The sequence below is a fragment of the Stenella coeruleoalba genome, assembly GCF_951394435.1.
Source record: "Stenella coeruleoalba genome assembly, chromosome: 20".
In the NCBI taxonomy this organism is placed as follows: Eukaryota; Metazoa; Chordata; class Mammalia; order Artiodactyla; family Delphinidae; genus Stenella; species Stenella coeruleoalba.
Genome location: NC_137166.1, coordinates 24,086,549 through 24,109,685, shown reverse-complemented (window position 1 = coordinate 24,109,685; position 23,137 = coordinate 24,086,549). Strand labels below are relative to the sequence as shown.

The window sequence follows — 23,137 nt, the reverse complement described above, 5'->3', positions numbered from 1 at the left end:
CACGGGCTTAGTTGCTCCACGGCATGTGGGATCTTCCCAGACTAGGGCTCGAACCTGTGTCGCCTGCAATGGCAGGCAGATTCTTAACCACTGTGCCACCAGGGAAGCCTTCCATTGATCTTTTACGGGAAAAATAAATGGGTCTGTAATGGTCAGTTCTTGGTTTATCCCTGCCAAGTTTTAAGATACATACTATGTCTTCTTGAGGCTCTTTGGGTCTGTCATGCCCTCCTGCTTTTCACTTGTGATATTATTTTTGCTTGTACATTCCATCTCTCACCTATATACTAACTGAATAACTTTTTCTGTATTGCATAGGTTGATAAATATTTTTGTACCTTTCCCAAAACTCAAGAAGCATTACTTATTTTGACTCAGTGCTCCTATAACAATTTGCAAGTGCTAAAACTTGTTTCAAACCCCAATGCTATGATTAAAAAAAAAGTTGTGTTGTGCTACCACAGAAGACTGGATGCTCTCACAGATAGGAATTGAATCTTATTGTCTTTGGCCAACCCCCATGACATCTTATAGCATAATAAGTGCATAACAAGTAAGGTGCATCCTTTTAAAATAGCTTTTTATATAAGAATGTCTTATAAATATAAGATGTTTTCCTCCAGACTGATATCACTTCAGTTCTATGCACCCAGCATTTATTAAGTGCCAAGCTCCTCAACTTACAGAGAACCAGATGGACTTATCATTAATTGGCAATAAAAAAAAAGATTTTTTTGAGTGTGTCTTTTTCTGATTTTTATTTTTTTTAATCATAGCTAAACCACAAAGACCAAAATTCCTCTTCCCTTGAGAATTAGCATTCACTCTGAAGAAAAGGGACACCTTGGGAATGCTTCCTGGACAATGTATTATGTTTATGATATAAAGCCATATGTGACCTTTTCCTTTGCTTTAAGATAATCATAGATAAATATTTCAGGATCTTACTCTTCATTTCCATTAAGAAATATTTCCAGTAAGTGAACCCATCATACGCCAGCCAGCACTGAGCTCATTAATATGGAGGCTCTTTTTTTTTCCTTTTTTTTCCTTTTCTTTTCTAGAAGGCTAAAGAAATACAATAATCAGACTGGCTGGACTTTTTCTGCCTGAGACTAATTGTGTCATTTATGTATTGATATATAGAAGAATCAAAGTATAGTAACATTTTCTAGAAGCTCCTTTACATACTCCATGTAGGGCTTTCCCCAGGACTCTAAATTCTGTTATCCCTCTGCTGTGGGTGATTAGAGGAGGCAGTGATCTTTTTAAAAATATAAGCCAGATCATATCATTTCTTTACCTTTTAGATCCCTTCAATTGCCTTTGATGTAAAGTAAACCTGAGCTCCTTATTCTGGTTAACAAGGACTTGTATAGTATGGTCTCTCCCCAACTCTCCACATCATATTGTGTCACTTTCACCCTCATCTACTTTTATCTAGGCATCATTTTCATTTCTTGCCCATTGATTTAGCGCAGCAGAACAGCTAACACAAACTTTTCCTTAGACCTTTACTGTAGTTTGCTCTTATCATGGTGATTTCACATAGCAACTCAAATATCACTCTGTCCATTCTATGTATAACATCTAGTGTCCCATCCATTTTATGTTCTATTGTATCATCTTTTTTTTTTTTTTCTTACTTCTGCTCATCTACATTTCTCCTGTACCATCAAGTCTTTGAAGAAACAGACCCCTCACACATCCCGTCCTATTTACTGCTGTATTCTCAGCACTCAGATTAGTGGAAATCTTAGGCATGTATTTGTAAAATAAATAAGGCTATTGGAAGTTTTGTCATATGGAGAATTTCATATGGTAAGAAGCACTAACAGTAAAGTCCGTTGAGAGATTTATCCCAGCAGCACAATTCCTTTTCAAGTGCCTGGACCTAGCCTGACCTTACTTACTGATGCTCCCAGAGTACTGATCTGCTCCGTCCAAGACTCACTATAACATAGTCTCTAGCAGTACAGTGTGCCTTGGCAGGGTTAGATATTATTTCTCTGAACTTTTCTAGAACTGTCTATTTACCTTTTCCACAGCATAGACAAATCTAATGTTTTATTATTTATTTGTTTCTATAATTGATCCAATCCGACTCCATGTCTTAGAAAGGCAAGGCAAATGGTTTATGATTATAGAAGCTAGCACACATTTGTAAAAAATTTAGAAAGATTCTTTTTTTTTAAGTTTATTTGCAATATGGTTATTTGTAGCTCTGTCCTTGGGCTTAGATAGTCCATTCACTCATGAAACAATTAGACTTGACAAATGTGTAATAATTCTCAAACTTTAGAGGTTGAATTAAAGAAAACCTAGAAAATAACATTAGGTGAAGTGACAATGAGTGAATGCACGTATTAGGGAGAGAGAAGGATCCCAGTAACTCCTGTTGTGTTCAGTTAGACCGTAGCTGTTAAACCCCAGCTGATTTTTATGAGGAGTCACAGAGTGGCCCTGGATATCTTTGCATGAACAGAGGAGATCTGAAGGAATTAAAATTTACCTTCAATGATCTTTCATTTTCTTTTCTTGTCTGAGTCTCTGGGTTCATTGAAGCCTTTGTCTTCTACCATTTTCCTTCTCAGACAGCATCCTGTGCTATTCCTTATAACAACCCTTCTTCTGTCATCTGTGGATAATAATAGAGGCACCTATGATCTATTAATAAAGATACTTGCAAGAGATAATACTTACACTCAAGATGTGTGTCAGATGATGGCAGGTAACTCAAGTTGGGGGAAGAGAGAACCAAATACCAATTCCTCCAGCAAATGCCTACCTGCCTTGCAACCCAGATGAAACTTCTATAAATAAAAGAGGGGGGAACATGCACACAAAAACACTTACAACTTCACTGTCCTAGCAATGAACTAGAAGACCAGAGTTTGATTCCTGCCTCTTTCACTTATTAGAAGTGTAATTTAACCATGAAAAATCCCTTAAGACATCTCTGAACCTCATTTTTCTCATCCCCAAAACATGCCTCAATTTAGGCAAACCTAGAGTTCCTATGAGCACTCACTTTCCAGATCTTTCTGAATGTCCATAAAAATGTCATTAATCTATAAATGTGATCTTTTGATAATTTCCTCCTCTTAGTGTTGGGTGTTTGAAAAGCTGTGATTACTGTTGCTTCAGTTCTCATCTTATTTTAAAACTTCTCCATGAAGGCTTCCCATTTAGAGTCACTTTCTTCCTCCTCAGTTCTTCCATATCACTGTATGTAACTTAGTTTCTATTTCTTATCATTACGAGCCTCACATGATAATTACAGAACATGTTGTTTAGTCGAAAGTCACGGGCTTTAATGTCAGACCAACCTAAGTTTAAACCTTGACGCAAATAACAGTTGACAAGACCATAGAAAAAGAATGTTTTGACAATTAGCTTAGATGAGATTCATTAGCTCAAATTTATAAATAAAAGAAATATGTTTGGAGATGCTATCTCATCATCTCATGTAATCTTTCCATATCAACTACATAACCCGATTGTTGAGCAGGGTGATGGCTCAATATTTGTAGGAGACACAATTCTCTTATAGATAGACCATCAAGTCAGGGGGATTTTAAGTGGCATGACCCCCATAATACTAGGACTGGGTGGAAAATACTGGACTAGAATATCTTTAATGTCAAGAATATATCATTTAAACAATAACAACAAAAAGTATACCAGGTGATACATAAATGTGTCTTGACTAAGAAGAAAATAATGAAAATAAGCGTCTACTTTACTCATAGAATTTCTGTCTTCTACAATCATCATAAACAGCAATAACAGCAATGACAATACATGCAACATGGTCTGGCCAGCTGAGTAACTTTGCAAAGAAGCTTTGTATAGCAAAAATTTGAAAAAGTACTGGAATAGAGGAAAATAAAAATATGTTGAAAACTATATTCCTTGCAAAATACATTCTACAATTATTGTCTCTACAGAACAATATTTAAAGAAATCTAATCCAGCTTTACAATGTTATGCATTTCATTCTGATTTCAGGTATTGCGAGTCATTATTTCATTCTTAAATAAAAACCAGCATTTAAAATCCTTTACCTTCAATCCAATTTCTTTCAAAGTTAGATTCAGAAAAACAAAAAGCCACCATTCCAGGTTTTTGGTAGCATGTGATTGGGAGATGAAAAATTGCAAATATAAATTTATTTCTAAAACCTTGAGTGTGTGTATATAAATATATATGTGTATATAAATATATATGTTTATATATAGTCTTTTCAGTGTTGATATTCATGTTTAAATTGTGAATTTATATCACTTTTATAGTGATGCCCACTGTTACCTTATTTTTTGACTGACAGTGATGGGATTTCAGTCATGCTCAGCCCTTCCAACAGTGCCAGTGATGGGATTTTTTGAAATCTTATTACTGGTTGCACTGCCCTGATCTCAGATGGAACTTTCAATCAAAAAGGCAATCAGAAGGTTATACATTCGTGAGATTCCCTGCAAAGCCAGTGATCGCATAATACAACTTGTTGGAAAGGCCTGCTTGCCTCCTGTCTTATGTGGCTATAAAGAGTAATTGGCTACTTAGCTCTCAGCACCTGCTTTTCCTTCTCCAGAATTCAGCATAGCCCAGAACTCTGTTGGGTCTCAGTGTGGAATCTTGCTGCTCCTAGGAGATTTCCAAGTCTCATGCAGAGACTTGTCTTACGTTAAGCATCTGATTAAGCAAAAAACTCTCCCAAAGACACACTTGGCTCTTTCTCAGCATTCTTGTTTCACTGGTGATGCCAGTGAATCTAAGTTTTATTTTATATACATACAAACACTTACCCACACATTTCTCCAAAACACTTTTACTGTAAAGTCCATATTCTAGAAATCACAATTCTGCGTGGCAAGGCTAAACTTGAATTTAATTTCTAGCATATTTTAATCATCCTATTATAAACTATTTTTAATCTTATTACTATACTCATAAAAGATGATTATAAAGAATGGCTTCAGTACTCTTTAGTCTACATATATGGATGTTTAAAAGACATTTTTGTAATTTGATTTGTTCAAATAGTGAACAGGGGTGAGGCTGAATTGATCCCATGTGGTGTCCAATCACCCAGGGATGCATTAGTTCCCCAGGCAGGGACCTTGAATTGTGAAGTAGACAGAGGGAGATAATTTTGTCTCACTTGGTTCCAACTCACTGGTTCTTCTCCATTAGGCAGAGAACCCTTGGGCAGGGATAAGTTTCAAGAATGAAAAAAGACTGATGCTTGGGACACAATAAAGACCTACAGACACACTAAAATGCCTGTGGACTGAATGAGCATTTCTTTTGCCAAATAACCACACATGTAATATGTAAGACATATGTCAGTATTGCTGCGACAGAAAACAATGCACAGAGACAAAAATAGTCACTTTAATAAAGTTAAAAAATGCATTATTTAAAGAGTTGTGTATGGCATACTCAAATCCTAAAAGTTTAGGAACCCCATCAACCTCTTTTGGTTCAGGAAATTTTAGCAACTCTATTGCCAAAGTAAAAAGTACTTGAAGTCAAGGTAGGGGTGTGTGTGTGAGAGTGTGTGTGTATATTCCTCAGACCTTCATTAAATTCAGGGTACTCTAAAAGTATAGCTCATCCCTGTATGAACATGGTATCATTTACTTGATTCCATATTAAAAAAACCTTAAATGGGCTATTAAGCACAGTCAGCATGATGGTGACAATCAACAAGAAAACCACACTTTCATTCTCTCTTTCTGGGCAAAGTAAATTTTGAGATAAGATTGGACAACTGGTATACCAGATATTATCTCCTGCCCTTGAAAATCACCATATGAAGATTATTTTATTGATTGCCAAGATTGGAAGATATGGATTTCATACTCCTGAAAACTAGTGTAATTTTTGTTAGACATGTTTATATGTCTCTAACCTATGCCATTTCACTGAAAGGTACACTAGAAATGAGTCTGGTATGCAAGAGATAAGTGAAGTAATAATCTCGCCTTGGTTTAGAATGTGAGATAGTCAGAATATTAGTATTGGTTACTACTAAAACTACCATTAATGATCTGCATTCACCAAGTATTTGCTTTAGTCACTGTGCCAAGTCCTGGTGTATTTTAAAGTCAATTTGGGCCATCATTTTGACTTCATGGAAAAGTGTTCAATAGCTATGATGATAAGCACTAAAGACGAACTATTCTCAGGCAAGAGAAACTCAATAAGGTGTCAGTTAAGTCACTGAGCACTGGGTAGTTGTAAATTCTAAGTATAATAGTCAAACTTCATAAAAATCACAGTGGAGTCAGCCTCCAGAAGTTGGTGCCTTTGGTTTTCTAGCCAAAGCCATACTTTTCTCAGGCAGCCCCAAGCCAATGACTGAGAGGGCAGGGCAACTGGAGTCTATTTTTTTCTTTTTTAACATTTATTTATTTATTTATTTTTGGCTGCATCAGGTCTTAATTTCGGCCTGCGGGATCTTTCATTGAGGCCCACGGGCTCTTTAGTTGGGGCACACGGGCTTAGTTGCCCCGCGGCATGTGGGATCTTAGTTCCCTGACCTGGGATCAAACCCACGCCCCCTGCATTGGAAGGTGGACTCTCAATCACTGGACCACCAGGGAAGTACCTGGAGTCTATTTTTTCCCCATGAGAGACTCCTCTAACAGGATTCCATTAAAACCCCTGATTTGCCTTGCAAAGATTTGTCAGGTCTGCTTTGCAGTCTAAGGCTCTCTTGTCAAATCCTGCTTCCTAATCTCTCTACTTTTACAAGTTTTAAAATCTGCATTCCTGTATGAAAACTTCCCCTGCTCAATCCTGTTTCCTTTCTCTTTTATCTTTTACTCCTAACTCTGATTTAGCATTTGCTTCCAGGAGGACCCAACTGGCACAGCTGGACTAGCCTTTACATACACTGTGTTTCTTTAATGTCCCTGTTGGTATCTTGCTGTGTGATCATTGCCAAACCATTTCTCATTTCTGGTTCTTTATAATGAAGACGCTTACAAATAAAAGTGATCCTTATGATAATTTAGTTGAACGTTCTAGAATTCTAATTAGAGTTGATGACTCTGTTAACCGATCTTCATCTGATGGGAAAAAAAAGTGATGACAACAAAGGTATTTATAAAAATATATTTCACAAAGTAGGAAACAATACAGGAGTTTCTCTGAATACAATACATGGAGTAAATAAACAATATTGCATTAAAGCAAAGTAGAAAATTAAAATGATCTGCATGTAGTACTTGAGTTTTATCATACATTTTCTACTCCTAAATGGCAGGTTTGCATTAGAAATTGAATATGCTCACATCTTCTAGTGCTGTTCTCTTTTGGAGTCTAAGACATTCTGTGCATCACCATGAAGATCAGGGAGAGAAGTGCTAAAAACAGAAGCAGTAAAATTATGTACAAATCAGTTCCTGCTCTAAAACTGTGGAGGCAACTTGAAGCATGTTTATTGGGCAGGGCATTATGTAGGCATCTAAAAGTCTAGAGTTTAAATATTCACATGAATCAATATACTTTCAGATGTTTGTGCTTGTAGTAAAAACACCAAATACTAGGATTATGAACAAAATAGAAAACAGTCCAAAAGTTTCTCTGGGAAAATGCTGTTCCTGCCATCACCAGTCACAATAACACTTTCTACTCTAAAGAGACTATTAGCTTCCCTTTTGATAATATTGCCTGCCATACTCATCTCATCAAAATGTACATGTATTAAACAGTCATTGTATATATATTTATATAAAACAATCTAAAGTATTATTAATGGATATAATTTAGGGTTTTTTTCATATAGTCCCTTAATCTATAGATTACCAACCTTAATAAATAAAAGCATTAATGGACATCAATAAAATATTTATTTCGAGGATTAAACAAATAAATTCACGCGCTAGCAATAAAATCATCTGTCTCTTATGTAGTCCACTGTGTGACACAGTTTATCTTTGTGTCCTTGTGGGAGAAGATGAACCGGGGGGGATGAGTAATCCTGCTTCCAGAGAACAAGCCTGTTTGAATGGGATTTCTCTCCTCCCACTATTGAGTTGGCAGTCCCCACCCTGGAATGGATTACAAGCATGTGAATATTTTAAGGCTCGACACAATATTTAAAGATGCTATTCAGTCTCTGATGAATGGGGCCAACAATTATGTACAAGGTGTGGTCACTGTACCGTATAATCTAGGAGGCCTCCCAAAGCTCCAGAAAGTCAGAGTGTACAGCAGACCAAGTATTGCTTTATCATTTGTGGCGGGATCCTTATTGGTGAAGGGGAAAAAACCATTTGCATTTATAAAAATCCTTGCAGAAGACACATAGCAGTAGCAAATTTCTTGCAGGTCCATTTTTCTAAGAAAGCACCTTTTTAAGTTTGATTTTTTCCTCTTTTTAAACCATTTCTCTAAGGACGAGCCAGGATCCCAATCTTTGTGGTGGTCAGGTAAATATCAACTATCCAAAGACTTCTAGACACTCCACATACTTTAATTCACACTCCACAAGATTTATAACCTCCTAACATATACTTTTTTATTTTTATTATTACTTTTTTGGTTCAACATTAAAATGTAGTTGAGTTTATAGATGATTGGTGCTAAACTTGCCTCTAAAACAAATTGCCACATTGGTTGTATCTAAGGGGAGTGACCCTAGAATATTACAGAATGCTCAGTTCCCACTGATTCATTCCTAATCCACTGTCAAGTTTCTTTGTCACTTTCACCGACAGAGTAGAGTTCGCCCAGTCTCTTAAAGCGAGGACCCCAGTCACTGAGGTAGTCAAAATTCTGATCCGAGTCTGAGATGGTGGACTCCAGGGAGCTGAGGGAGCCGGCCACGGACCCTCGGCCTTCATAGCCATAAATCTGAATGGAGTCGTACGGTGGGGCTGTGGGGTCGTTATCTGCCTCGTGTAGCCGCACGTTTATAAATTCATCCACATCCACACCGCTCGGAACTGGAGCAAGCCCTTGCCTTGGCATAAATTGCAAATCTGGTTTAATATCTTTACGGGGTAAAAATCCATTAATTCCATCTGGGTTTTGTAAAGTTGCAATGTCAAAAGCCTCCGTGTCTTCTTCCCCTCCTCCTTCGTCATCGTAGCGAATGATGTTTTCTCGCACGTCTTCATCATCTTTGATAATTAAAGGCTCGTTTTTGTGTCGCCGCAGAGTTACAAACAGCACCACGATGACTACAGGAAAAACACAAAATAGCGATTAGCCAGACTCAGGTATAATTTCACAAGCAACGCATCGTGTATGTTAAGAGAGAGGGGCGCTATTTAAAAACTCATTGAGCACGTACCTTTCATGCATTCACTTGGGAATTAAGTGAAATACCTTTCTGAAGTATGAGCAGTGGATTTTGAGTGAATTCTATTCCAGGTTGCTTCTGTTTATTAAATGGTGATGAAGAAGCTGGGTTAAAAGCACAGGTTTGCATTTGTTTATGGTGAAAGCTACATTTAATACCGTTAGGAGCTCTAGAGTGAACGGCCCAAAAAGGGAAACAGCACCGATAGCATAGCTAACTTGCTGTGTGTCTTGGGCAGTTTGTTCAATACTTTTTGGCTCCATGACCCTCTTCTATAAAGAAAAAGGAGCTGAACAGATCATATTCAGTACATTTTGTGTTTTTTTTAAAATCAGTCCTTCAAGACTCTTTCCAATAAAATAATGTCCATTCACAGATGAAGTGATATATTAAGGTGAATGTCAACTTTGCATGGGCAACTTCTTCTCTTGTATGAAAGCTAGCACTCCACTATCTGGTAAGGTAGGACTACGGGTCTGGGAAGGGAGAGGAACACATAAAAAACTAGCCAGATCAGCCACACCAAACTTGGGCTAATGACATTAAAAAAATGTGGCGGGAAACGATGATCAACTCAGGGTACTGGGTGAACAGAACAGATGTAACCAGGAAGGTAAAAACTGACATAACCTTCATCTAAGGGCAGGATAAGATATAACTTTCCTTTTGTGTGTCTTCCTACTGTCTAATCTCATTTTTATAATTGGATTTTTTAGTAGAAAAGTTACAAAAACTTTTTCTTATTTTGCAATCTTCATCTAAATTTGATTGTAGTATCAAGAAAAATATCTGAGAAACAATGCAATTTTGAAGAAAATGTATTTTTTGTTTGCTTGGGTTTTTTTTTGTTTGTTTTTTTGTCTTACCAAATTTTGTGATTGGATGGACTCAGTAACCCAATCTATACATTGTTTAGATAAAAGAGTATTTTGGACATAGGTGTGCCCCCATTGAAGTAAACTGGTGTGTACCAGAAGATCTGGAGGCCTTCTAATGTAATAGTTGCTGTTGTAACCACATAAAGGTCCATCCCCACTTCCACCACCATTATGCTTAGTCTTTTCACCAGTGATGGGATTTAAAAAGGCACTGAATAGTTCTCTCCAATTGAATATTTACTATTACAATTCTTTTTTTTTTCCCTTCTCTTAGTGACCTCAAAGCTTGGAGAAGTATATACAAAGGAATTTTTCTTCCAAAGAATGCTAATTAGGGTTTTCTAGGCTGGGTTAGGGTTTTCTGTCCTTCTTTACAGTCATTTATGAACCAGAAAAATGGTGACCATTCGGCTATGAAGAAAATACATACCTAGCAGCAAAATGATGCATGCTAATATGGCAATTAAGGCGCCCATACTGAGTCCAATCGGAAGTACATAAGCTTCAACATTACAAGACTGGACAACACCATCACTGCTGCAGCCACAGACCCGGATGGTCAGGGTACTGGTGCTGCTCAGAGGAGGATTCCCGCTATCACTGATTATGATTGGTAAAAGATAGACTTCTTGCTTCTGGCGGTTGAATCCATTATGCTTTGCCAAAATGCTGAGGGAATTATCTGGAAAAAGTGAAAATTACAATAGTTTGCATCATTTCAAAACGGCTGCCCAAACAACACTTGTTTTTCTAGTTCATAAATCCTCTGCAAGCCTCAAGACAATCCCAACTCCACTGAACCACTCCAGCTCTCTCCCTCTCCCCTTTCCCACTTTCCCAGTTGGCATGGACCAAAACATCCACACCCTAACAGGTTCAGTAAGCTTGGTCTCAGGATAAACTAATTGTGTTTTACCACCACCTTGTAAATGCAAAAGATTTCTTTTACAAAAATGATCTTCAAGTGTCCTTTTAGAAGACACAAATTACCCCAAGTCCCCATAAATAAGTTTAATGTTCTCTCGTTTGTCCTGATAATGCAAACGTGACAGAATTTCATCACATTTGAAAGTCATGTTTGAAAAGCTTTGTGTTAAGAGTAGACTATATGACAGTATGGCATACAAAACAATGCATTTGACTCCCACAGGTACCTAAAAACACTTACTCATGCTCTAGAGCATTTTACACTAACACGTAACAAAAGTCCCATTTACTGCCAATTGGAGGAGATATGCCACATATTTTAAAATTCTGCAGAGAAGACCTCTAGTGGTTACACAAATAAGAATTAAGTGATGAAAAGTCATAGGAGCAGGTGGTCCATTTTTAATGTATTAATTAATCATATGGAAATGTATATTGGTTATCTGGAGCAACACTTAAGGACATTTAAGCAATACTTAATGGCATACTTCAGCTCGATATAGAACTGGCCAGTGAGAAGTGATTGGTCCCGTGGTAGCGCTATTGTTCTCAAAATTTCACCCCCAAAATGAACTCTTTATTGTCATTTGTCCCTATCTAATGAACTATAGCTATATATGTGTGTATATATGTGTATATATCTATATATATATACATATACATATATATATAAATTATTAATCTATTTTCTCATTTTGATTAATGAAAGACATAGGTCTATTCAACATGGGAACACTGATTATTTCACACTGATATTCCAGCCAAAAGCAAATAAACATAACTTTGGTTAATGTGTGCAGTACAATTTGGGCAAAATTATTATTTCAGTGGGATTTTTTCAAATATTGGCAAGTTTGCAGACCCCAGGACACTTGTCTACCTCGTTGTTGCATATTAAGGCAGGCATTCCAAACCATTGCTGTCCAGTTCCTGGTCATCAGTGTCCTAGTGGTTTCCAGAATACACAAATACATGAATAGATATTCCACTCAAGTGATTTTAAGTAAATGTGTTAAATCTTCTGTACCATATAGTACTATACCAGAATTCAAAAAAAAGTGACATTCCCTAAAATAAATGTATAAATTATATTTGGTTTTGCTTTGTTTAAGATATATGTGGACCTACAATGCCTTGCTAGTAAGCAGTTAAAGAGAAAAGAAAAAGAAAAAACTCTGAGTTAACAATTTCTTTTTTTCTAAATTATTGCTGGTTGTGCCTCATTATTTAGTAATTTGAAGAGTGAAAAGAAGTCTCTAGTGGAAGTAAGCAGTGGTATTCCAAATGATCTAGTCATCTTTATTTCCATGACATAGAAGGAAATAGCACTAAGCTAAAAGCAGGAGAACACCATCTCAAAAAAGATACAGAATATATAGCTGTGTTACATTTCCAGAAAGTGTGTGACAAGACTGAATACAGTTAAAATTAGTACAAGGAACATTTGTGGGTGATTTCATATACCATAGTTCAAAACAGAAGATGGGAATTGTTCTTCAAGATGCAATTAATAAAATTACAACGAGGCTTTTGTCTTTCTGTGGTCAACATTATTTATATGAGAAACTATCTTTGCATATTCCCTCTTTAAAACGAACTATAATGATAATTTAGAAACTGCAGCAGAAGTATTACTCATTGCAGAACAAAACCATCTCCTTTATTACTTAGAAAAGCATTGATGGGTCTAAGACCAAACTCATACTCATTTTTTACTACTCCTGGTATCTGTACGTGTTGCTCCCTTTCTATATAAAGAAAATTACTGACTGAGTAAAGGGAGTCTATGAGTCATTTTTGCTAAAATTTACCTGCTACTTCCAGGCAAAGTCAATTCCCTATTTGCCTATTAATTTTTTACCATATTTTTGATTGGAACTTGCATTTATTAATTATTTAGTTATTTCATTAGGCCAAATTGAATTGTCATTATTTTAACACTCAAAAAAAACATTGAATATTAGCAGTTTCACACACTTCAAATTCATGTATTTGAAATACATGTTTCTTTCAATCTACATGTTGCAAATATCTTTAACAAAGTTCTGGTTTGTTTCTTTAAAACATATGATGCCTTTTCATTTTATTAAAATTTTAATCTCAATGTAGTCATTTTATCCATCTCTTTAATGATTAGTCATTTAGCCTTATTTTTTAAATTATTAATTATATAAAAATTAGTTCTCATAATGTTACCTTTCACATTTAAACAATTGTATGGAATTGGTTTTTTCTGTACTGATTATTGATTTTCCCAAGGTTAATTATAGAATAACTTATCCCTTACCCACTGATCTTCAATTCTCAGTCACAAATCAATTTTTTTTGCATCTTCATCCTTTTAGGCTCTCTGTCATGTTCCAGTGCTCTGTTTTTCTAATCCTGCATCAATACCATGCTTTTTATGTATGAAAAATTTGTAATAAATCTCGATGTTTGTTAGGGTATTTTCCCCTGTTGTGTTTCTTTAGGAATATTTCAGCTATACTTGTTCATTTGCTAATCTCTGACAAATATAGAAGAGATTATCAAGTTCCGTGAAAATTCCTGTAAGAGTTTTTGTAGAAATTATATTAAGATGTAAATAAATTGAGAGAACTGACAGCTTTATTATGTTTCGTCTTCTATACCAATATCGTGGTTTCTTTATTTTCTTTAATATATGTTAAAATGTTTTTATTTTAGCTACAAGAGATTTTCACATATTTTTTACACTTATTATTAGTACTGCATGTACTTTGTTTCTTTAGTAAATATTACCTTTTTAAAATTATATTTTCATCTCATTGTTCACCTGATTGTTTTATGCATGGATTTTAATTCTAGTAAACTTCTAAACCTTTTTTTTACTTATAAAAATATATCTCAACACAGAGATATGTGTGAGGAGCATGATAATATGAGGAACTCCACAGAATTGCTCCCCAGTGGAACTGGGGAGAATTATAAAATAACATTTAAAAAAATGAGTGTCTCTGGAAATGGTCCTGGAGACAAGCAGCAAATGCAGAAATGTTTATTCAAGAAAATCTATTAGAGTCTGGTAGGAACCTAGTTCCTTCATCCCTTCTCTCAGCTCTGCGAGATGGAAACTCCACTCCAAACTGGTTCAGCCAAGAACACAGGGCTCCCACCCCCCGGCCCCAGCTAGCAGTTGGAGGGCAAGGTGTTGCCAGTTCTCACCCTGCTCCTAGCTACCTATTGATCAACTAAATGCTGAATTGTTATGGCCAAGAAGAGGGGCTCCTTTCTTCTTCACAGCCTATACTTGTGCAGCAGAGGCTCTACCTTGGCAAGGCTTCACAGGGAATACAGGGCCGCAATTGTGCTTGCCCTGGACTGTAAAGCAGTGGTTTCACACTGGGAGAGCCAAGCCCAAAAGACTTGAGGCTACTGTTCCCTTGCATCAAGTGCCCGGCTCCTACAGTAGAGGCGTCACTCTGAGAAACCCAGCATAGTCTCCAATTCAGCTCCAAAGCCAATGGCTCAAAGTTTTGCCTCAGTGGAGAAGCAAAGAACCCAGGAAAGAGAGGCAGAGGAGGCTGCCAGGTTCAAAACAAATCTGAAACACTTGCCAAGGGAAATACCCTTTTGAAGGAGCCCAAATTGGGTTGGATTAGTCTGTAGAACAATTTAGGGCCCCAAATTAAAACAATACAGAAATCATCTGGCAATCAGTGGAGTTTAACAACTTGGGTGTAGTCAGGGAAAGAGACAGTAAACCCCTCCAAAACCACTGCCATTCGAGGGTGACTGTGGGCATACCCAAGGCTGGGATCCCCTGAAGTGAAACATTAGAGGCTTAACACTGCAGAGGGGAAGTAGACTTTACTAAAGTAATCTAGCCAATCATTAAACAAATAAGGAAATTACAGTAACAGGCCTTCAGTGAAAAGTCAATATCAGATTTGCTATAATATATTCTCTAAAAATGTCCAGTCTTCAACAAAAGATTACAGGATATACAAAGAAATAAGAAAGCACGACCCATAAACTAGAGCAAAACAAAACAAAACAAAAAAGCAGGCAAAAGAAACTGTCCATGAGAGCAAACAGATATCAGATTAACCAAAGACTTCTAAGGAGCCATTGTAAATGTGTTCAGTGAACTACAGTAACCCTTTAAAGAAGGAAATGAAGGAGTGATAACAATGTCATATCATAGAGAATATCAAAAAAAGAACATAATGGAAGATGTGGACTTGAAAAGTACAATAACTAAAATGATAAATTACAAACTCTAAATTTGAATTGGCAAAAGAAAGCATTAGTGAACTTGGAGCTAGATCAATAGAAAATATGCCAGCTGAAGAAGAATATAGAGAAAAGAAAGAAGAAAAATGAAGAGAACCTCAGAAAAATGTGGGACATCATTAAGTGCACAAATATATCTGAAATGAAAATACTAGGAGACAATGAAAAGAAAAGAAAAAATATGGCTGAAAACTTCAAAATTTTTTGGAAACATTAGTCTCCACATTCAGAAAGCTCAACAACCATCAAGAACATAAACACAAAGAGATTCACAAAGAGACAGAAAAAAAAATGCTGAAAGCAAGAGAAAATTGACTCATCACTTCCAAGGGAACCCCAATAAGATTAACAACTAAATCTTTATAGAAATAATGGTCACCAGAAGGAAGAGGGCTAGCACATTCAGAATGCTCAAAGCAAAAACTTTCAACCAAGGATCACATATTCAGCAAAGCTATCTTTAAAAAAAATGAAATAGAGACATTCCCAGATTACAAAAAAACTGAGGGCATTTGTCACCAGCAGACATGTCTGAAAAGAAACAGGAAAGGAGGTTCTTCAGATTGAAAAGCAAATATCCCCAGATGGTAATTCAACTCCACATTAAAAACAAAGAGCATCAGGAAAAGTAATTATGTAGTTATCAAAGACAGTATAAATGCATAGTTTTTTTCTTTTCTTAACTTTTAAAAAGCAATTGTATAACACAATGCATACGTAATATATTATTGAGGATATAATAACTAGAAATTCAAAAGTAATGGTTTGGTATTCCAGTATTCTCCTTTCAGTAATGGATAAGAAAACTAGTCAGAAATAAATGGGGCAATAGAAGATTTGAACAACAGTATAAACCAATTATACCTAACATATTTATACAACACTCTACCCAAATAGCAGAATAAATATTCTTCTCAAGTACACATGGAACATTCTGCAATGTATACTATAGGCTAGGCATAAACTAAATAATACAAAGTATTAATAATACAAAGTGCATTCTCTGACAGTAATAGAATGAAATTAGATATCAATAATGTAAAACATTTTGGGAAACTCATAAATATGTGGAAATTAAACAATGCATTCCTCAATGATTCAATGAAGAAATCAAAAGGAAATTTTGAAAATGTGAGACAATGTAAGTGAAAATGCAGTCAATCATAAAGTAATGAATGCAGCTATAGCAGTGCTTAGAGAGATACTTATAGCTTTAAATGCCTATATTAATTTGTTTTTTCATCTTAACTATACTAACAAGAACCCCACATACAATTTTGAGTATAAGAAGTTATGGTAGACACCTGTACCTTGTTCTTGATATTAAAAAAGAGAAAATAGCTTTTGACTTTGAACATTAAGATGATTGATGGTGTTTATTTGAAGACACTTTTTGTAAAAGTGCACTCTCATTTCTTTCTTTTTAATTTTTTCTTTTGTTTTATTTGTTTTACAATGATGCAAAGGGAAAAGGCAGTCATATCAAGGATAGTAACTTAGCTGTTCACTACCTCTAAACTTGGCTTCAATTGTATTATTGTGTTACTTAAAAATCTTCTTTCCAGTCCTTCATATGTGTATGCATTTCCATTTTATATCATCTTGTTTTCTCTACAACCTAACCTGTTCTGTCCTTATGGCTTCTTCCCTTACTTATTATATTTAGTGCATTTATTTATTTTTCTTTTTGAGCATACCCAATATAAGAGGATACTTGATAATGATTTACTAGAGAAAACACAGACATTTTCTAAAACTGAAAAATATATGAAACAAAAAGAGGAAATGACCATTGATTTTTTTTTAAAAATTAAATCTTTTGAAGTTGAGTATATAATGACAGAATTTGACAAAAGATAGAAAGATATTGTGCCAAGATCTATTTAAGAAGAGAATGGACCAAAAGCATTTGGCATTCTCTAGGGTGGACGAATATCCAGGTGGATAGACTAATGTCCATGGATATGCTACCCATATAGTGCAGTTGAGTTGCACTGAGATAGGAACATATCATAACCTTATCACCTAGTTCTCTGGTATTCTCAGTAGGTGAAATATTTAAATGTTTGTATTCCCTATTATTTTTCTCAGTTACGGATTTTCCTGTTTTCTCATCCTCCTGGAATGTTTTGCTTATGAGCCTTACAACAAGGAGGATGAATGACTCTATTTTAAAAACCTTGCTTCATACTCCACACCCATTTGTTTCTGTTTAGGACCAACTGTTGAAGGAAAGATCATGAAGGGGAGTTAAAGTGGACAAATAGCACCAGGCATACTTCAAATGACAATATTCCTAAAGTAGTGGTTTGTTGCATTCCTTACTCCTTGTCTGAGTAATACAAGGTATATATCAAATAAATAGTAAAGAAAGGACCAGGTAAATAGTAGGTGCATAGGCTTGCTTGCTTTCAGATAGCACATTACAGTTATGCCATTATGCATGAAATTTCTCTCAGATTTTGACAACAGATTAATTTCGAATAAAGATAGTTACTTGTATTCTTAGTTTTGTCGTTTTGTTATTCCAGAGCATTTGTTGTAATTTTACTGGAAATTGCTAGAGGCTGTTAACAAAGGCAGCCATTTTAAAATTAAGTGCTTAGAATTTTTATGCAACAGTTTTGACATTATAGATAATATTAAGACAAATAGATAATATTCAATAAAATGTGTGCATTATCTCACTAAACTCTAAGCCCCTTGAGGGAGACTAGCCTTAGTCACAGCTCTAGTCTCAGTCTCCAGCACAGGACTTGGCACAGAACAACATTAGTTGTTGACAATTAGTTGTTGACATTAGTTGTTGACTAATGACAACATTAGTCACATCGTTTAACCTACTTTTATTTGGTCTTGCCACTCTTCTTTCTCTCTTTGTTCCAGCCCTCCTGGTCTTTTCTGAGTTAAGGATTTTCTGTCCTCAGGGCTTTCATATTTGCTCTTTTTTCCGTCTCATAATCTCTCTATCCCTCCTCAGCCCTAATTTGAATTATTAAAATTTATGCATTCTTTATGTCTGTGCTTAAATATCACTCCTTTGGGGAAATTTTCTTTTACTAGTTGTCCCCAATCTCCTCAGATAAATTAGTTATGTAATCTTCTAAAAACCTTTTTATTTTCATCAGAACACTTACCACAAAGAAATGATATCGTAATGGGGATATCATAGACCCTGGGGATACAGAAATAAACTAGGGAACTTCCAAGTAACAAATAACTAATTTATGATGCATAATGAATACTCAGCAAATATTTGCTGAATAAATGAAGAAGTAATCATTAGCCATATTTTGTAGGGCTCATATTTATTTCCGTTCATGTTATTTTGTCACGGGGGGTTATATGTAGTTCAAAATAAGTCAGTGAGAAGAATCAATTTCAGGCTGTTGGAAAGCATATATAGCCAGGGTCTTATATGGAATTTTAAAAGAAATATTGATGGTTTCCAAGTCTTTCCCTGGACATGCCTCATATCATGTAACATGAGCAATGAATTGAGATTGCTTATATTTAAGTAGAGAAGGCTCAGAGGGAAAGAAAAATTGCTCTAAAATATCTTAAATACCATCATTTAAAGAGGTGCACATCAGAATTCTACTGAGGAGTCTAGGAGAAATTTCCTCTTTGATTCTTTTTTTTTTTTTTTTTTTTTTTTTGGTACGCGGGCCTCTCTCTGTTGTGGCCTCTCCCGTTGCGGAGCACAGGCTCCGGACGCGCAGGCTCAGCAGCCATGGCTCACGGGCCCAGCCGCTCCACAGCATGTGGGATCTTCCCAGACCAGGGCACGAACCCGTGTCCCCTGCATTGGCAGGCGGACTCTCAACCACTGCGCCACCTCCTCTTTGATTCTTGATATTCAGCCTTTGAATCATTTGGAATTGGAAATCAAAGGATATTTTCTCATAGAACATTAATATCCTTATAAGAAAAGTTTCCTTTAGCAAATAAGTCAATAAGTGTTTATTATAGACTGGAAGTTTGTGTAGCCCAATAATTCATATGTTGAAACCCTAACCCCCCCCCCCACACACACCCCCAGTGTGGCTATATTTGGTGATGGAGCTTCTAAGGAAGTAATTAAGGTTAAGGAAGTTTGTAAGGGTGGGGCCCTGATACTATAGAATTGGTGTCTATAGAATATAGAGACACCAGAGAGCTCTCTCTTTCTCCACGTGTGGGCAAACAAAGACGAGGTCTTATGGAGCACACCTATAAGCAGCCAAAAGAAGAGGGTTCAGGATGAAACACATCTTGCCTACCCCTTGATCTTGGATTTCCTCACCTCTGGGACTGTAAGAAATAGAATTGTGTTGTTGAAGCCCCCAGTCTGAAATATTTTGTTATAGCAGCCTCAGCACACTAGATAGTGCTATGGTCACTTACTAATTCTATATGCATACTCCATGAAAAACTAAAAAGTCTATCTGAAGAGATAGGCGGTGCCTACCTGGATAATTCTTCAACTCTCTTTGTGTAATTTTCCCCACAGTCCTAAGTTCCTTCCTTCCTTCCTTCCTTCCTTCCTTCCTTCCTTCCTTCCTTCCTTCCTTCCTTCCTTCTATTTATTTTCTTTGGCCATTATTATTGCTGTTATTATTTACATATCCCATGTTCTTTCCCCATTGTCTATTTTTTTTTTTCCCAGATAAAAGAAAGCAGGCAAATCTAAATTCTCTGTTTGTTTCAGTGTAGTTCATCTGTTGTTGTTGCCCTGATGCAGAAAGTTGACTTTGGTCTAGGTCCCATTTATTTGAAATCATGGAGTTATGGCTTTTGTTTATCCTGTTACATGCAAGCAAAAGCAACAAGGAGCCAGAGTTAATCAAGGCACTTGCCAGACAAATGTTTATGACAAAGGAATAGATGAAAAGAAGATCAGTAGATATTATGCCTTTTTGAGAAATGTCTCCTGTCATTTGACTTGCAAATTTAATTCAAATTTTCTTGGTCAAATCAAATGGAATGAAAATGGCAAGAAGGCCAAAACCAAGGGAAAATGATACTCTGTTCAGTAGGTATGGACAAGAGATTTAATTAAGTTCTTATCATTGTGTTGTGTCTGTTACTTCTAAAACCCTAGCAAGGCAATAAAGATACAAATCCATGGATTTCAGCATACTAGATAATATGCATATATAATATCTAATATCTAGGAACATGAAGCAAAGATCATAACATCTACACTTCATTCATGTATTTTTACTCTAAACACTAAGTCTTGTTGGAAACAATCAGGCTATAATGAATTAATAAAAATTAAGACTCTGTGAAGCCAGTCTCCTCCAGTACCATTATAATTTCCTACATAATTCATTGAAAGTATGCCAACATACTAAGTCTGCAACATGCAACTGGATATTCTGAGTCACCTAATTAGACCATTTGTCATTCTTTTCCCTTTTTTTTCCTCATTAGATAGTGCACCATGCCACCTGATGTCAGTAATCTCAATATTTATATGAATGTTGACTCATTACCAAATCTCCTAATATTTAATAATAAAGTATGTATATCTAGCCATAAATGTTGACCAAGGTTTACTTTGGCTTTAGAAAAACATTAACCAAAGTTAATGTTTAGTCAACATTTTACAGTTACATATAGAATAAATTAGTGTCTTTTTAACAGAAAAAAAACTTATTCCACTATAACCATGCAGCACTACAATTCTATAAATATATGAAAGATTGACATTTTGCAGAGGAAATGTACAGAGAGTGGGCTATGCTTTTCACTTGACACAAGTTAGGACTCATTAAAGTAATCTATGAAATTTAAGCATCTTCTAAAATTCTTTAAGAATCTACATACACTGTTCTTAAATGGCTAATATAAGAGGAAATTTTTTCTTAGATCTTATGAAGATGGTGTTCAATGTAGTGGTCTGAATGGTGACCTCCAAAGAGACATGTATATGTCCTTTTCCTTGGAACCTATGAATGTTACCTTACTTGGAAAAGGGTCTTTGCAGATGTAATCAAATTAAAAATCTTGAGATGAAGAGTTCATCTGGGATTACCTGGTGGGTCCTAAATCCAGTAACATGTATCTTTAAAAGAAAGTCCAATAACATGTGTCCTTATAAGAGTAAGTCAGAGAGAGATTTAACACAGAGAAGAAGGAGAGAGAATGTGACCACAACGGCAGACATTGACATGATGTGGCCCCAGCTATGGAATGCCTACAGCCAAAAGAAGCTGCAGGAGACGAAGAATGAAGTCTCCTCTATGGTTTCTAAGAGGGAGTGTGGTCCTGCCAGTACCTTGATGTCAGAGTTCTGGCCTCTAGACTGTGAGAATACATTTCCGTTGTTTTAAGCTTCCCTGTTTGTGGTTATTTGTTATGGAAGCCCTAGGAAATTAATACAGTCAATAAATCTGATTAAATATTATTTACAGAAGCAAGGTAGGCATTCTTATGGCCATTTTACCTATGAGAAACAGGTTTTTTTGACTGATAAAAGGTTTCTCAGCTGACAGTTAAGAATTACTAGCAAGTCCAATGTATTTCTACACTTTCTCTGTCATCTTAGCAAAAGTCACCTCAGGAAGCAAGGAGAAATGGGCTCTAAGAAGGTTATATTAAACCTCAAGGTTAAGATAAAAAAGGGAAAGTGTGCGGAGGAGGTTTTTCCACACCATGACACCTTTATCAGAGACAAGGTAAAAACTAAGTAGTCGAGGCCACTGGTAGGCAGAAATATAGTATTGTAGAGGCATCAAAAGGTATTCAGGGCAACACTCTATCAATCTAAATCCCGTATTTTGAGACTCAATATAACATACTATAGCACAGCATAGCATAACCTTGAATTAATTATCAAGAAATAAGCATTTTCGGTGCCAGAGAGGAATGCAAGTATCTCAAAGTCCAAGTTCCATGCTAGACATAATCACACTGCCCAAAGTCTTCTGAGTTTGATGATTTTTCTCCTGCACTTAATTTGCATGCTTGATCTTACTCAAAATGTTCCAGGTACGTTCTGTAGATCCCTTAGAACTCAGAGGAAAGGCAGATTTATCTCACTCCAGGCACCAGCAGATGAGAGATGAAGATTAACATTACCTTCATTTTATCTGAGAAATGCCTGCATTAACTAACTCACAAAAGTGAAAACTATACCAAGACCCAATTTCTATTTTGTTTGAATGGAAATTTTAAAGTTTTTATAAATATCAACAGATCTGGAAAATAATATTTCTTATCTACTTGGATTTACACAGAACTGAAAAATGCATTAACATTTTTTAAGTGTACAGCTACTTAGGGGAAAAAATACAAAAACAAAACAGAGAAATACCAAGGTCTTTAGTGGAGTTGTAAACATTTCAGAAATTAACCTAATAGTGGTTAAAAATCCAGACATTGGAAAGCTAGCATTGTCAGGAGAATGACTTTTCTACCACATCTCTATTGATTGAATAGATACATCTAAATATTTAAGAAACTGGGAGTCAGAGATTAATTCATTTGCACTGGAGCTGGTAAGTTTTTGCCCATTAACACACTTGTTATATAGGGTAGTTGGACCAGGAAGTGAGACGGTTTTAAAACAGCAGTTAAAGTGAAGCATACATTGTGTATAAGATATGGAAATCATTAAATATAGTGAATAGAGAGCTGAGGATATAAAAGAAAGGAAGTACCTAAAGCAGTTTGTATTCTAAATAACCTGCTTTGATTTGAAGGAGGTTAAGTGTCCCTGGAAATCATCACTTTGGTAGACATCATCATCTTCCTGAAGATTTTTAAATTT

The 23,137-nt window shown here is 35.9% G+C and overlaps 1 protein-coding gene and 1 long non-coding RNA gene across 2 annotated transcripts in view; one reads left to right on the top strand and one right to left on the bottom strand.

The window, feature by feature from the left end:
• LOC307179400 overlaps positions 1-23,137 on the top strand; it is a 116,456-nt gene that overhangs the window by 23,360 nt on the left and 69,959 nt on the right. The gene's annotated exons all lie outside the window — the stretch shown is intronic.
• Positions 7,900-23,137, bottom strand: part of CDH8 (cadherin 8) — a 1,195,405-nt gene continuing 1,180,167 nt past the window's right edge. The window contains exons 10-11 of the mRNA XM_079908494.1: positions 10,628-10,879; positions 7,900-9,197 (exon numbers count right to left, since the gene is read on the bottom strand). Of these exons, the coding sequence (XP_079764620.1) occupies positions 8,704-9,197; positions 10,628-10,879 (746 nt within the window). The 3' untranslated portion in view covers positions 7,900-8,703. The remainder of the gene's footprint in view (positions 9,198-10,627; positions 10,880-23,137) is intronic.